Here is a 14,609-nt window from a genome sequence, read left to right on the forward strand (position 1 = left end):
GAATACAGATCATTCGTCCAATACTGTTGCACCATGACAAGCAGTAATTGGACAGATTATGGAACTTTCAAGATTAAGTAAACTGTTAATATTATATTTTATTCAAACTATTTTGGGTGCCAGTATGCACAATTTAGTTGTTGTCCGGATGCGACCATGCCGTCTGACCAGCTAGATATATATATTACAAGTTTTGGCTATGTATATCCAATTCCAAAATTTCGAATATCATTCTCTAGCTAGAAAAGATACTCTAAAATTAACTTGTATAATTTTACAATATGTAACTAGGAATGAAGTTGCGGTGGTTAGTAGAATTTGTAGTTTGTATACAATGGGTTATATAAATATACTATGATTTAAGAAAAAAAAAATGTTAGGTGAACCCATTAAACTCATAAAAAATTGACAGACACATATCCAAAATGTTATATATATAAGATCGAAAATCTTAACATCTTAATTCTATACTGCAAGAGTCTAAATAATCAATTGAGATGTTCCCTTGAGGACTACATTAGTACATTACACAGATTAATTCCATGTGCGGTGAAGGTTATTATAATTTAAAGAAAAAAATTTTACATTCCTATATTATTTTATTGTACAGGTGAAATTCTTTCAAGGAATTAGGACTCTTTTGGCATAAATGAGAAAATATTACAATCTCACCTAAGAGATTACAATAAAACAGGGATTCAAATGTTAGTAACCACAAACAATAGTACTCTCCAAGCAGTTCATTTCAGATTGTGTACTGAAGAAGTGGAAATGGCGAATGGCGAGATCGACAAGTAAAGAAGCTTAGGCGCTTATCCACTCACTTCGTTTAGCTTATGCCGCCACTCCATCTACGTCCAAGGTCTCTTTCTCTGTCTCATCCTACACTAACATTAATATATAAACGTTTTTAATCCTTTAGAAAGTCTATACTTTAACCCAATTTTTTTTCCCTTGAATTTTCTTCGCAGATCATCGATGTTTACGTGGGTTTCGTGGTTGTTACAGCCGCAAGTCAGGTCATTTTGTAATGTTACTTTGATTTTATTGTTATTCTGGAGTAGGAGGAGTCGATGACTGGGAATTGATATACCATTTAAAATGCAGTGCCGTCTATTTTTGAAATGCAGTACCAGTAGTATTTTGGATCTTGAAAGTGAAAAATGCAATTTATAGAAGGTTAGTAATTTGGTCCTTATACGTTAAAAGCTTGTGCAATGATTTTTCTACTGATATTAGATTATGTGACGGGATGGAATTTATACTTTGTAGTTCTATCTTGGTTCTTCTCAATTTTTTTTGGGGGATTATTCATTCATATGGTAACTATTTTACTTTTGCTGGGATATTTTGTTCTAATTCTTATTGTTGAAAGCTCCTATGTTGTATTTATTACCCACATCTAGTGGCATTGGGCTGGTTCAATTTTCTTTTATTTTATAATTAAATTTGATTAATGCAAGGTTAATGTCAAATATTTAGAAGCATTATTGGTAGGTTCATTTAGCTAGTGATCACCATTTTAATACATCCCCATTAGCTAGTAGTATGATTTTAGGTAAGTGTGACCTTAATGGAACATAGTTTATGATTGATAATGGTTTAACTTTCGTTCTTTATTTCTACTTGAGGAGACCGCCACCCTTATCACCAAGTAAGGGGTGCCCATTAAGACTTCTGCATTTTGCCACATTAGGGAAGAGAATAGTAACCCCTCAACTCTGAGGATCTCTTTCTTTTCTGGGTCTCTTGCAGCAAGAGAACAAAAGCATATCTCCATGGCACCTTATGCTCTTATGTTGTGGTGAAAATGCAATATTAAGTTCATTTTGATGCTTAATTCTGGTAAGTGTTGAAAATGATAACAAGTGATGTCACAGCTGAAGTTGACATTTTCAGGAGTTTAAAGGATGTCTTTAAAGGTTGTAAAAGCCATGATTTGTTAAATCCCAAACAACTCTGATTGTTATAACTTGTATTAAATATGTTCCTAATTTATTAATATGTTTGGTATAGAATTCTGATTCAGACCACAAAAATGATTTTTCATGGCCAAAATACATATTCTAGACCTGTTACGTAACTATGTTAAATTATCTATAAAGGAGCTGATTTTAACTTAGTTATGGATATGACGAGAGATCAAAACGATTGTTATACCCTGTGAATTAATCATTACATAGTTAGTTACTTGGATGATGAAGAGATTAGTTCGGTATTTGTATTGAGTAGCTTAGTGTGCTTATTAGTCTGTATTCAACTAGTGTGCTTTATCTCAAGTTAGAGTTTCCTTTGCTTTATCAGGTTAGAATTTCCATTGCCTTTGTTATGTATGTTGTTAGCTCAATGAATGTGGTTACCTCTACCCCATGGGTGGATGAGAATTCCTCTATATTAGGGTTGGCAAAAAAGTCTGGGCCGGCCCAAGCCCACCCGGACCAGCGGGCTTAGGCCCGGCCCTCATCCATGAGGGCCTGGACAAGGGCCCAAGAAAAAAAGCCCGGACAAAACCCAAGCCCACTACTTTTTTAAAAAAATAATTTTATAAATTATAATAATATAATTAAAATTGAAAAGTAATTTAAAAATAAAAAAGAAAACTTAAATTCTTAACTTATAAATCAATTATGATTAAAAAAAATTAAAATTATGATACTAAATTCTCTCTTCTGTGTCAATTATTTAAGAGAGCGTTTGAATTAGAAAATTCAGTATTAAAGAAAATTAAAGTTATGAGTTTTTATTTGCTTTATTTATTATTTTAATTTGAAATATTAATTTTCTTTAATTTATCTATAATTGTAATAACTTGTTGATCATTAATTTATTTCAAATTTACAATAATTTAAAAAATTTAAAATAAATAAAGCCCAAGCCATGCCCGGCCCAGACCCATACACTTAGATGACAGAGGGCCTGTACATGGGCTTGAAAAAACCCGGCCCAGGCCCGCTGTTTGTCATCCCTACTCTATATTGTCTCATATATGCTTAGGCCATGCTAAGAAAAGCAATTATCACTTGGGCTCATATTAAATACTAGTCCTTTGATTGATAACTCAGTGTGCACCCAAAATAGTTGTCTTTCTTCTACACTTCACTAGTTGTGATGGGTCTAAGCATCCTTTTGGAATTACTTTTGGAAAGCTTAAAAGTAATTTTGAAAATATAAAAGTTAATTATATTGTTTAGTAGAAAAAAAAAATCAAAGTCATTTTTGTCAAAATCAACCTCTTCTACAACTAATTTTGAAAAACAGGATTATATTATGGTTTTTATAATCAAATTTATCATTTAATCCAATTCCATAAATATCCTTAAAATTATTACCTAAACCCAAAATTATCCTTATTCAAATTGGAAATAAAATCAATATTTTAATAAATTTTTGTTATAATTCATCAATATGTATTTATTAATATCAATTTGTTGGTCGAATTATTATTAAATTTGTTTCACTATATTATAAATTTAATTATCAATTATTTTAAGACAAAAAAATTAAAATCTATATATAATAGATTTTATTTTTAGTTAAAATTATTATAATACACAACTAAAAATATTGTATGTACATGTTTTTATATGTATAAGTAAATTTTATCCTACATTATGTATATTTTAGCCATTTGTCAGTAATTTAATAATGAAATTTACCAAACGTCCACAACTGCTTTCAAAACTTACAGTACTTCTAAAAATAAAATTTACCAAACACTTAACTGATTATTTTTACAGCTGGTTATTTTTATAACACAACTAACAACAATTATTTTAAAAGTTACGGCAATTCCAAACTAGCTCAAAATGGGTCTTGAATTCGATTTTCTCAAAAATACAATTTTGGTTGCAAAAAAGGCAAAAACCATATTCATGACCTATATCAATGTCTTATAGCTGATATATTATTCATCTTTTAGTATATTTAACATAAAATTATAATAAAATTCATACATGTATTGGTTTTTACTGCCTTAGAACCAAGGAATTTCATAGATATATATATATATATATATATATATATATATATATATATATATATATATATAGGAGCCTCGAAACTCATGGTGGTGCCAAATTTAGCTCTGATACCTTATGTAAGGATTTTACACATGGGTTTATTAACATTCCAAAAAGTCTAAGATTGCATTTTCACCACAATGCATGAGTACAAGATGCACAAGGTCTTACTTAAGCTATGAAGATGTGTTTTATTTACTTGTTTTCAAGAGATCCAAAAAAAGAAAGAAATATTTTTAATTTTGAGGAATTACAGCTGCTCATTCTAGCACGACACAGTGCAAAAGCAGGCCTTAATAAGCCAACGTTACTTGTATGTAGGATGAGAGGCAAGTACCTCCTTTTTTAAAAAGTGTCAAAAGACCTTTGCCATTGTGAGACATAAACAACAAACACTAATGTCATTAGAGTAGTTTTTTTCTTAAATATTGGGTCGTGAATTGTCGATGTCGTTTGTTAAAATGATACTCTCCTAGTTGAAAACTTGAAATTGTGGAATTGAATTTTGTGTTTTTATTTTTTTGTTAAATTGATGAACTCCTTGGTTAGACTTAGATTGTAGGATTGAATTGTGTGTTTCTATTTTAATTATTAGACATTGTTTTTGTTTATTTTTTGTTATTTATAAAACTTAGGGTTTTTATCATTTTACTACTTCAAAAATTATCAAATATCAAATGACTACAACAAGTATTGTCTCCTATCATTTTCCTACTATATCTTTATAAAAATATCATTTTACTACTTTTCCGTTATAACCGTTAGTTGATTAATTAGTTGACTAACAAAATACCAATTTCACCCTTTAGGATTAAAAAAAATTACTTGAAATTTATTTACAAAATAAATTTGTAATATATTTATTAAAATGGATATAAAATACCAACATAATTTTTTTTTTGTTGGAATTATGAAAATGAAGCTTATTTACAAAATACATATTATTATTATTTTTTTAATGAAGTTTTTTTTTAAATCATGGAGGGTAAAATTGGTATTTTGTTAGTCAACTAACTGGTCAACTAACGAGTCAACTAACGGTTGTAACGGAAAAGTAGTAAAATGATAATTGTTGTAACGGAAAAATAGTAAAATGATATTTTTATAAAGATATAATAAGAAAATGATAGGAGACAATACTTGTTGTAGTCATTTGATATTTAGCAATTTTTAAAGTAGTAAAATGATAATAACCCTAAAATTTATGGTTGAGATCTTCATTAGAATGATTTTTATATTTATGCTATTTTAAACAAGTTTTAAAATTTTAATATATTAGGGTAGCTAAATTTAATTATTTAAGTATTAAAAAATTAAAAAAATTAAAAAAATTTGGTCGGGCTCAGATAAAACCCGAGCCGGATCGGGCTTGGCCCAACCCGAATATAAAACTGTAGGATCATCTTTTGGGTTTGGGTCCTTTGTTTGTGTGATCGGGTCGGGCCCGGCTCGGTCAAATTACCAACCCTAATGTAACCCATGGTTAGGTTAAGCTTGGTTTCATGGTACGACTTAAAGAAAGTAAACAAGAGGCCATCCCATGATAGGGTTAGCTGGTTGAGTCAGAAGCTGTTTTGTTCCAGAAGGGAAATCTAGTTCGTACAAAAAATGAAAGAAAACACACACGTCGTTTTTAAAATAAGTGAGTACTACTACCTGTCGTTCCTGCCATGTGATGGAGCAGCATATCATAATGGAGACTGTTTGGACTTTATTGGATAAGGAAAGGGTCCGTGGAAATGGAATTACACTGAGGACTCCCACCGATAATTCCCGCCGTATAACACAAACTAAGTGGTTGTTAACAGTTCGATGACGTGGCACCTCTGCGGTTTACGTTTGGTCTATCCGGGGCACTGTAGCGGAAGCTTTTGTCCAGATATTTTCTCTGTAGATTTTTCTTGTACACGTGTTCTCCACTATCAACGTGGACTTTCCAATTCATACGCCCTCATATGCTTCCTAAATTACCGTGATGCCACTACCCAGATGCGGCTAACTTCAAATCTTTTGTTTTGCCGAAAGCATGGCATATCTCCCCGAAGCAAATGCAAATTTTTGCACCAAATATTGCTAAATATGCAACCAAAGGGAACAACATCGTAAGAATTATATTTTATTTTCCAGTGGATCGATTATTTTAAGGAGAAAAATGGATTAATTATTATTTTTGAACATTGTTGGACCCATGATGATGATAAATTTTAAACTATTTTATTAGAGTGGCGCTTCAATTGGACGGCGTGCAAAGATTGCGACCGTATTGCTTAGAAAATTTCTTCATCAGCTATTATTTGTTTAATGAGTAAAGCTTGTGTGAGGGCAAAATGTATTGTCCACGATGAACTCTCAAGTCTCAGGCAGTTTTGATCATCGTGACAGGATTGTTTTAATTGATTATCACTCTATTTAGACAGAATTTTACAAACGAACTCAAATACCTTCCCTTTTTTGGAAAAAAAGAAATGTAACAAATTTGAACAGTTGAAAAGTCATTCATTTCTTTAAAATTACTAAAATCTTTCGAGGATTTTCTTTACGTTTAACAAAATCTATCTTAATTTGTACAAGACTTGTCAAAAAAAAAAAAAAACCAAAAAATTCTTGTGATAAATGATAATTTTTTTTCTTATCATTTATCATAAGAGATAACCATTTATACTAAACCACTCCACTTCTTGTATTGAAGTCTCTCATGTTGTTGTTCGCATTAGTTAGAGATACATTTATCTAAATACTTATAGGTATGTTTAACTTGTTTTGGACCTAAATATTCATTTAATATTAACAGAAAAAAGGGTCAGTTGGTGAAATTTAAGTTCATCTGATTGTAATATTGAGATTAATTTGTTCCAATAAATTAAAAATAAGTAACATTTTAATTTTTTTTTTTTTTTTGCTTTACATCATAGTCGAGAAAACAACCACACTGGGGCTTCGTTTGGAACTTATTTAATAAGGCTTGACCCAAAAAATATTCAGTAAATTTTTTAAAAACTAATTTTTTCATAAATTTCTCTATTTTAATATCAGCTCCTAGAAGTAGAAAAAAATTATTTCTGTAAGTAACTTATTAAGTAAATCATTATACCTTTTTAAAGTACTTCTTATAACATTAATGTTTTATCAAAATGACAATTATACGTTACTTTTCCATAAATCCTTATATACAAATAAAAAATAATATACACTTATATTTAATTTAGTCATTATTAATACAAAAGCACTACTATAATAAAATTTACTAAGCTCATATATTTTATTTTTCAAACTCATTTCAATAGAAATAACATAATTTACAAAATATTAAATTAATTTTTTAATCAATAATTTATCTTATCTGTACAATAAAAAATAATTTATTTTAACATCCAATCTAAACTGGCCATAATAAAACTGGCGGTGAACATTGTATTGGTAATTAAATAATGAGATGGACTATGGATATTGGATGAAACGAATTAATTAATTCATTTAGAACAGGCGATGGCAATTTGGGAATATAGGCAGCAACATGGGGCATTTTCAATGGAGAGATACGGACACAATAAATATCTTCCAGTTCTTCTAGAATCCAAAGCCACTGGCAATTCGCAAAAGCCAAGGTTCGATGAAACCACTTGCATTTCGCACACAGAGGAAAGAGCACACAAATCGTAAAATCATGACAAGCAAGAAAGATAAAGAAGAGGAGGAGGAGGGGGAGGGCGTGATTCAAGGCTCGGGTAAGAGGCAAAAATGTAGTTTCGAAGGAGGAGGAGGAGGAGGAGGAGACGACACTGAGCTGTCGCTAAAGCCGGGGCTGTTATTTTACCCGACGACGCCTACATCTTTTGTGGTTGCCGATGCTTTCGACCCCGATTTTCCGATTATTTACGTCAACAAAGTCTTCGAGATCTTCACTGGTTACCGCGCTGACGAGGTCCTCGGTCGAAACTGGTATGAAAGCTATTTAGCTTGATTTGATTTCCTGGTTTATTTTTTTGTTTGGTCGATGAGAAAAAAAAAATGGATTAGATGAAATTTGTTGTGATTATTCATTAGTGTTTTTTTTTTCGGTTGCATTACTATGACTAAGTTTTTGGTTGAAAAATGATGTGAAATTTTCATTTTTAAGTTTTAGAGTTTGTATTTTTATTTTTTATTTTTTGCTTGCTCTGTTTGGATGAGGAGCGAAGGATGGAAAGAAAAAATCCACTGGCGAAGGATGCAAATACATAGACTCTGTTAGTTAAGAAGATGGAAAGCTCGTTTGTATAATTATTCTTTTTGTTTGAATCTGTGGCAACCTTGGGACAACTTAAATTGTATATTCCTTTTTTGCATGGTCGAGGGGGTGCTTTGCTCTTTTGGTGCCAAAATGAAAACAAATCTAGACAGGTACAGTAAAGTATATCTGGTGCATTGCCTTGAGTTTTGTAGCTCAAATAATGAAAAAGAAAAATCACATAAGTCAAAGTTTTCATGTTCTGATTTTGGCCATGGAGGAAACAAGAAGTTAGAGAAAGAGTATTTTAAATATTCAATAGAATGTTCACATCTCAATGGAAGGCATTTGGAGTTAATAAAATCTGAAATTATATTATGGAAAAGATCAAGGCGGTTCACTGCTGGAGAAGTGCACAGAAAAAGCAAATAATCTGGTCAATTAAGCATCATAGCCATAGACTACAAAAATGTAAACTTGCTACATCTGAGACCCTGTTGTACCATTGCAAGTCAAGCCGTCTTGCAGTTAGCTTGCTTTATGGTGATTAAATGTCTTTTTAAATCAATTGTTTTTATTTTTGAGTTTTTAAGCTCTTGAAGATAGGAATTGTTGATGGCATATGATAGTTGTATCAGTTCAGCTTACTGCGCATGCCCTTACATGCTTCTGCTGTTGTTGTGTGCAAAACCTTGCTAAATAAGCCTTCAAATATAATCTATTTTCAGATCAATGTATGAAATTGTGACTTCCTGTGATTTTGCCTATCAATGTTTATCAAGTGCATGGATAGTCCTTAAAAGATTGAAGTGAGTTACAATATCTATGAATATGCTGAATGATGACCTTTGTGCAGTATCATAAGGTTCGTCTGAACATGTGTTGCATGATGAATTAATTTTCAAAGTTGTAGCTGCTCAAGGTTTAACTCTTTGTTTTCATTCTCAAGCTTGTAGCTACTTCGGTGTTTTGATGCTAAACAATAGAGTTGCTTATTGGTGGGCTTAAATTATTTTTTTGACCTGAGATTTGGAGCAAAGTGATCTAATTCCTCCTGGCTCCAAAATTTGGATGACCTGTCTTAGTGGGCCCATCGACTGTACTAGAGAGGACAAAAAGAAAGAAAACCTCATATTCAAGAAAGCCATTGCTCAAGAGTCACGTAATAGTTATAAAGATGAGATTAAATCAAATCAGTGAGAGAGCTAGCTTTATTGTTAACTTGATGGATCAATAAAAGGCATGATGGAATGAGGTTTTCAACAGCTAGGCAGGTGCTGTAACTTATTTTCTTTTGTATTTGTTACAAAAGCTAAAAATTCTACTGTTCCCATTCAGTGAGCAACTTGCTGTGGAGATTTCTTATTCTGCTCACTGTTTTCTCTGCTTTTGTTTACTTCTTTTTATATGTATGAATTTTTATGGGTAGTCTCCCTTTCCTAAACTTCCAAGTAGTTTCCGCTTCCCTTTAAGGTTTTTTGAGACAATGTAATGTGGTTTTCTGGAGAAATTTTCCTATATATACATATACAATTAAGTATATGAAGACTGCAGTATCTCTTTCTTTGGTGGTTTGACTAGTGTATATAGTGTAGACATAGTTGGAATCTAACACTGCTTATCCTCTGTGCTATTTTGTATGTATATGTTATATGGTTTCTCTTTCTTCTTTTTCCTTTCTCCTTTCCTTTTCTTTTTCTTTCCTCCTACCAAATGTACTCGCTGTGCTTTCACTACTTTGATCTCTTAAATAATAATAATAATTGTTGTATGCACAAAACTTTAAATATTCTCAGTATTTATTTTTTTTCTTTTTTTGTAACATTTTGATGTCAGCTAATTCCTTGCTTTCTTTCTTTTTTATTTTTTCTTGCTTTAGGGATTAAATTGATGTATTTTTCTTTCAATTGGAAAGTGTTGTATCTTGTTTCTTGAAGCCACTTTGTCTGAGTATGCCTTTGTCTTTCTGTTTAGTCGGTTCTTACAGTACCGGGATCCTCGTGCTCAAAGACGGCACCCTTTGGTCGATCCTGTTGTTGTTTCTGAGATCAGAAGATGTCTTGAAGAAGGCATTGAATTCCAAGGGGAGCTACTCAACTTCAAGAAGGATGGTACCCCGTTGGTGAACAGACTTAGACTTGCACCCATACGTGATGATGATGGAACTGTAACACACATAATTGGTATTCAAATCTTTTCTGAAGCAAAGATAGATCTTAATCATGTGTCTTATCCAGTATTTAAAGAGAACTGTAATCAACAGTATGATCAGTCAGCTCAATATTTTTCGGGTGGACATTCACCTCTCAGTCAGCATCAAGATATATGTGGAATACTTCAACTCTCTGATGAAGTTTTGGCTCACAACATTCTCTCACGCTTGACACCAAGAGATGTAGCATCTATTGGATCTGTGTGTAGAAGGATTCGCCAATTAACAAAGAATGAACATGTAAGGAAGATGGTATGTCAAAATGCATGGGGACGAGAGGTCACGGGTGCATTAGAATTGATGACCAAGAAGTTAGGCTGGGGCCGTCTTGCTAGGGAGCTGACAACCCTCGAGGCGGTTTGCTGGAGAAAATTTACCGTTAGAGGAGCAGTGGAGCCTTCACGTTGCAATTTCAGTGCATGTGCTGCTGGCAATCGACTTGTTCTGTTTGGAGGCGAAGGAGTTAACATGCAGCCAATGGACGACACATTTGTTTTGAACCTTGATGCTGCAAATCCAGAATGGCGACGGGTGAGTGTGAAATCATCTCCACCAGGGCGATGGGGCCACACCTTATCCAATCTGAATGGTTCCTGGTTAGTAGTATTTGGGGGATGCGGAAGACAAGGATTGCTCAACGATGTGTTTGTTCTGGACTTGGATGCCAAACAGCCAACATGGATAGAAGTTTCTGGCGGAGCTCCTCCTCTTCCTAGATCTTGGCATAGCTCTTGCATAATTGAAGGTTCCAAATTGGTTGTCTCAGGCGGCTGCACAGATGCCGGGGTACTTCTCAGTGACACATACCTATTAGATCTCACTACAGACAAGCCAATGTGGAGAGAAATTCCAACTTCATGGTCACCTCCTTCTCGATTAGGACATTCTCTCTCAGTATATGGTCGGACAAAAGTCCTTATGTTTGGTGGGCTTGCAAAGAGTGGGCACTTGCGGCTGCGTTCAGGTGAGTCCTACACCATTGATTTGGGAGATGAAGAGCCACAGTGGAAGCAACTAGAGTGCAATGCATTCACTGGTGTAGGCAGTCAGAGTGCTGTGGTTCCCCCTCCTAGACTTGACCATGTTGCAGTTAGCATGCCTTGTGGGAGAATTATTATATTTGGTGGTTCCATTGCTGGGCTGCACTCTCCTTCTCAGCTCTTCCTTTTAGATCCATCGGAGGAGAAACCATCGTGGAGAATTCTTAATGTTCCTGGTCAACCGCCTAAATTTGCTTGGGGTCATAGCACCTGTGTGGTAGGAGGGACCAGAGTTCTGGTTTTGGGTGGGCACACCGGAGAGGAGTGGGTACTTAATGAATTGCATGAGCTGTGCTTAGCGAGCAAACAAGATTCAGATCAGTGATTTAATGATGAATTGCCGCTCTACAAGAGTCAAATTTTCACTCTGCTTGAAAGAAATTTTGTTTGAAGATTGGTGCGTGCTATAGACGTAGTTGAGGTGCTTCTTTCCACATTGTTTATATTGCATTCCTTATCTTGATTTGTTCTCTTGATGCATTGTGTGTTGCTCAGGTATGCTTCTGTATAAGTGCCTCTACTTTTGTGCATGATATTTGTAACTGACAGAAATACAATTTAAGACAATTTTCTGCATCTGCAATTTTAATGTGTATGCATTATCATAGTTCTGGCAGCTGTATGATGTTACCATGATTGTAATTTTGGATTATTTTATATTCCCTCCCTGAGATTGAGAATGGCTTGTTTTGAGATTGGCCATCTTACAAAAAATTATGCATGTAACCTACAAACTTTGTTTCTCTTTCTTCTGCACATGCTCACATTATACTAATGAAGGACATTGATTTCTAAATAGCGAGTTTAGCATTTATGGTGCATTTACTTCTTGAATTGGGAATCGAAATTTAAAATTAGAATCATCAATAATATTTACTTTGCAAAATAGAGATAAGAATGAGAATCGGAATCGTGCAGTTCACTCAAATTTGAGAATGTGAAATGAGAGATTGATTTCAATAGGTTGGCGGGAATTATTTTTAAAATTGATTATTTTGTCCTTAAAAAAAAAAACTATCTTTAGTTAAAAATAATTATAATCATTTAATATATTATTATAAATAATTAATATAATTATTCTAATTAATTTATATATTTTGAATTTTTTATGATGATTATTATTAATGATAAAAAATTTTACAATTATTTAATATACTAATATATTATTAAGAATAACTATTAATAATTATAATTTTTGAATAAATAATTACAATAATTAAAATATAAAATAATAATTATGAAAATAGTTCATTAAGTATATTTTAGTAATTTATTACAATCTAACTGGTTCTAATTCAAAGATAAATTAAACACATTAATAATAATCCACCTCATTTTGATTATGATTCATATAGGCCAAGTAAATAACTTATTTTTATTTTCATTCCAGTCCATTCTTCATTTTAATTCCAACACATTCTGATTATAATTTAGTAAACGCACCACGGCACCATTAATCTAGAGGGAAGATTGTTCATTTGGAAACCATCAATAGAATGTTATGTTAGTGTTAGCTAATAGTCTAATATGTTGTCTAGCCAAGACAGTTCTCATAACATTTCTCCCATTTAGGCATATATATTAGGATAATTATCCACGAACTACCTGCACTTTTTAAAAAATACACAATTTTTAATTTTTTTTGTTGAACTCTACTTGAAATTATATTATTTTGCACCTTTTTTATCTTCAAACTGTTATAACTTTACTGACGTCGTAATGATAAAATGATAATTTCACCTGCGCTTTAAAATGACGTTGTTTAGAATCTGTTGCTCCACCTCAAACTCACAACCTCTCCTTGACCTAAACCCGATCATATCTTCCAATTCTTGAAATCTCTTATCAAACTGCAGCTTCTCCCTCTCCAATTCCTCAATCTTCGATCTCAAGCTCGCCATCTCCTCTGTCGCCGCATTGATTTGCTGGAGCAGTTGTTTCTCCTCCGCCTGCCGCATGCTGCTATGGCTCACGAAGATCTCCACCACCCCGCGTTAGCCTTTGAGTCCTCTTTCCTCCTTGACTTCATTTGCTTCAGTTGCTCCTCCGCCACCCTTAGCCTCACCTTTAGCTCCTCCTTCGCTTCCGATGAGTTCTTCGGCAGCAATGCTAGGAACAGTTAGAAGCTTATTCCTATGTACAACTTAAGAAGCTACAGATGCTTTTCTTTTCTTATGCCGCCATAAAAGAATCAGTGAGTTTATTATTATTTTTTTTTATTTGGTGTTTAAGGTAGGTGAAAGTTGGGTTTGATTTTGTTTTGTATGGTTGGAGGGTTGGAGGTTGGGGTTAGCAGGTCGTCATCGTCGTCGTCATTATTATTATTAAAGTGAGAGACTTTAAATAAAAATTAAAAAAAAGGAAAAACTCTTTTATATTATTATTTTTACTTTTTAATTTGTTTCACGGTTTGTAGTAAAAATATAATTTTATATTTAGGGTAAAAAAGTTATTTATACAATATTTCGTTAGTTTTCTTAACAGTTTGAATACGAAAGTAGACATGTGTAAAATAATATAACTTTAAAGTGGAGTTCAGTCAAAAAAATTAAAACTTATGTATTTTTAAAATAATGCGAAAAAAAAGTGGTTGGTGAATAATTATCTTATATATTATATATTAGAGTATATTTCATCATTTTCTTCTTCATATTTTAGACATGAGAAGAAAATTAATTTGATATGACACCTAATGGTGTTGAGCTCTATAAATTTTATATGTATAGGAGTTATTCTTACAATTGAATGCGTTAATGTCGTGTGCTAAAGTGTGTCAGTGTGTGTCAACAATTTATTAGAAAAATAAATTGACATGTCGTCCTGTATATAGCTTATGAACCAACGCTCTCACTGATCATCATCATGCTTATTGGACTATAAAACCCAAGTTCACTGAAGAATGTCAATGTGAATGGGAGTGTGAATTCGGTGACTGGTGTTAACGAGGAGAAGATCTCGGAATTGAAAAGCAAAATCGTGTTACTGAAGAAGGCACCGAATGAATCTGATCCTGGAATGGTCCCATGTTGGGGAAAAGGAGAGAGGGTTCCATTTATCATTTTGAGATTGGTTTCTGATATGATATCGACAGAAAAGGAGCGAATCGTAATTAATCATACTCTTTGTAATAT

General features: G+C 32.8%; 1 protein-coding gene across 1 annotated transcript; it reads left to right on the forward strand.

The window, feature by feature from the left end:
• The first annotated feature begins 7,582 nt into the window (after positions 1-7,582).
• Positions 7,583-12,054, forward strand: LOC18052906 (adagio protein 3). The gene is made up of 2 exons (XM_006448090.2): positions 7,583-7,958; positions 10,201-12,054. Exons 1-2 carry the CDS (start codon positions 7,630-7,632, stop codon positions 11,801-11,803), a joined length of 1,932 nt encoding a protein of 643 aa, XP_006448153.1. The 5' UTR covers positions 7,583-7,629; the 3' UTR covers positions 11,804-12,054.
• Positions 12,055-14,609: the final 2,555 nt, after the last annotated feature.

The sequence above is a fragment of the Citrus clementina genome, unplaced genomic scaffold (assembly GCF_000493195.1).
Source record: "Citrus clementina cultivar Clemenules unplaced genomic scaffold, Citrus_clementina_v1.0 scaffold_2, whole genome shotgun sequence".
Taxonomy (NCBI): domain Eukaryota; kingdom Viridiplantae; phylum Streptophyta; class Magnoliopsida; order Sapindales; family Rutaceae; genus Citrus; species Citrus x clementina.